Genomic DNA, 1,825 nt, shown 5'->3' on the forward strand with positions numbered 1-1,825 from the left:
GGAGTGCTCATTAAGGGCCAAAATTGTGACCACAGAACAGCTCTGTGCCTTTTTTCATGGCCCCTGGATGTTTAATGTGAGCTGGGAGAGTGACAGGCCAGGTGTAACAGGAAACAGCATCCACATCCCTTCCTTTTATTGACTTTATCGACAGATATAGTGAGCTTGCAGTCACCACCAATACTGCTCTTTATAGGCCAACATCCCACCGGTCCCTGGGCTGTCAACGAAAACAGTGATTTCTAATCTCCTTTGCCCAGTACACTGTCCTTCCTCACCAGGAGGTGGGCACAATCCTCTACCTTTGTTCCAGACCTTAGACCCCAGGGGAACCTCTCTCTACAGTGTGGAGATAAGTAGCTCATGTCATCTTGGATGTAAGGGTCTCGGTTGGAATAGGAGGTCCTTTTTTTTCTGTCTCCCATGTCACCAGTGCTGGACCCTGATGATGAATTGACCATTCACTTAATGAAGGCCCTGATTATCCTCACACGAAGATGTTTGCTTTTCACGCTGTACACGATTGGGTTCATCAGGGGCGGGACCAACAGGGAGATATAGCCCAGGAGGATCTGAAGTATGGGAGAAGAGTCCTTCCCGAATCTGTGTATCACAGACAGGCCGATCTCTGGTGTGTAGAAGAGCAGGACGGCACAGAGGTGGGAGACGCAGGTGTTGAGGGCCCTGAGGCACTCCGTGTGGGAAACAACACTTAATACTGTTTTGATGATCATCACATATGAGAGGAAGATGAGCAGCGAGTCCAACCCCATCGTTAAGAGTGTAGTAAACAAACCGTAGATGCTGTTGATTCTGATATCAGAACAAGCCATCATCATGACCTCCTGGTGCAGGCAATAGGAATGGGAAAGGATATTGGCTCGACAGTATTGGAAATGTTTCAGGAGAAAGGGGAGTGGGAGTATTACAGCCACCCCTCTTAGCACAAACACCAGTCCCATCTTGGCTGTTCTTGGCAGGGTTAAGATGGAAGCATATCTCAGCGGGTCACGGATCGCGATGAAGCGGTCAAAGGCCATCAACAAAAGCAGGGAGGATTCAATGCACTGAAGTGAGTGGATGAAGAACAGCTGGGCAAAACAGGCATTGAAGCTGATCTCCCTAGAGTTAAACAAGTATATGCCCAGTATTGTCGGTGTGGTGGATATCGATAAGCCAAGGTCTGTAACGGCCAACATGGAAAGGAAAATGTACATGGGCTCATGGAGGCTTGAATCTGTTTTTACAATGAACAGAATGACTGAATTTCCTACTAATGAAACAGCATACATGAAGCAGAAGGGAATAGAGATCCAGAGATGAATGTCTTCCTGACCTGGTAGCCCGGTAAGAAGGAACATTGCAGATTTGAATATGGTATCATTGAGAGGTGACATAATGAACTGGGGAGGTCCAAGGAGTATTGAACTTTCCTTTCTAAAAGGAAAAAGAACAGATGATATTTAAGAAGACATTTTTCTGCTCTCAATGCAAGTCTAGAGAGCGAAAAAATAGTCTTGGATATACGGCACCAATAGCAAGATAGGGATTGACGGTTTGGATGAAACCTGTGGTCCATCTAGCCCTGTATCCAGTGGCCAATTCCACATCCTTCAGAAGAAGGTGGAAAAAGCCCTGCAAGAGGCAGCTATGAGATAACCTGAACCCAGGGAAAGTTTCCCCCTGACAAGCACTAATTAGACATATATTGTGGTATAAATCTTGAAGGTTTACAGCCCTTCCTACCATTTTTCAATCAATCCTGATCATGGTAATTGAATTTTCTGTTTACACATATACCCATCCAGTCCCTCTTTGAATCCTG

At 45.9% G+C, this 1,825-nt stretch overlaps 1 protein-coding gene across 1 annotated transcript; it reads right to left on the reverse strand.

Annotated features, from left to right (window-relative positions):
• Nucleotides 1-461: 461 nt before the first annotated feature.
• Nucleotides 462-1,397, reverse strand: LOC140895660 (olfactory receptor 51G2-like). The gene has a single exon (XM_073305950.1). It carries the CDS (start codon nucleotides 1,395-1,397, stop codon nucleotides 462-464), a length of 936 nt encoding a protein of 311 aa, XP_073162051.1.
• Nucleotides 1,398-1,825: the final 428 nt, after the last annotated feature.

The sequence above is a fragment of the Lepidochelys kempii genome, chromosome 1 (genome assembly GCF_965140265.1).
Source record: "Lepidochelys kempii isolate rLepKem1 chromosome 1, rLepKem1.hap2, whole genome shotgun sequence".
Taxonomy (NCBI): Eukaryota; Metazoa; Chordata; order Testudines; family Cheloniidae; genus Lepidochelys; species Lepidochelys kempii.

Coding starts and splice junctions, on each gene's coding strand:
- LOC140895660 (XM_073305950.1), bottom strand. CDS start 1,397: ATGTCACCTCTCAATGATACCATATTCAAATCTGCAATGTTCCTTCTT.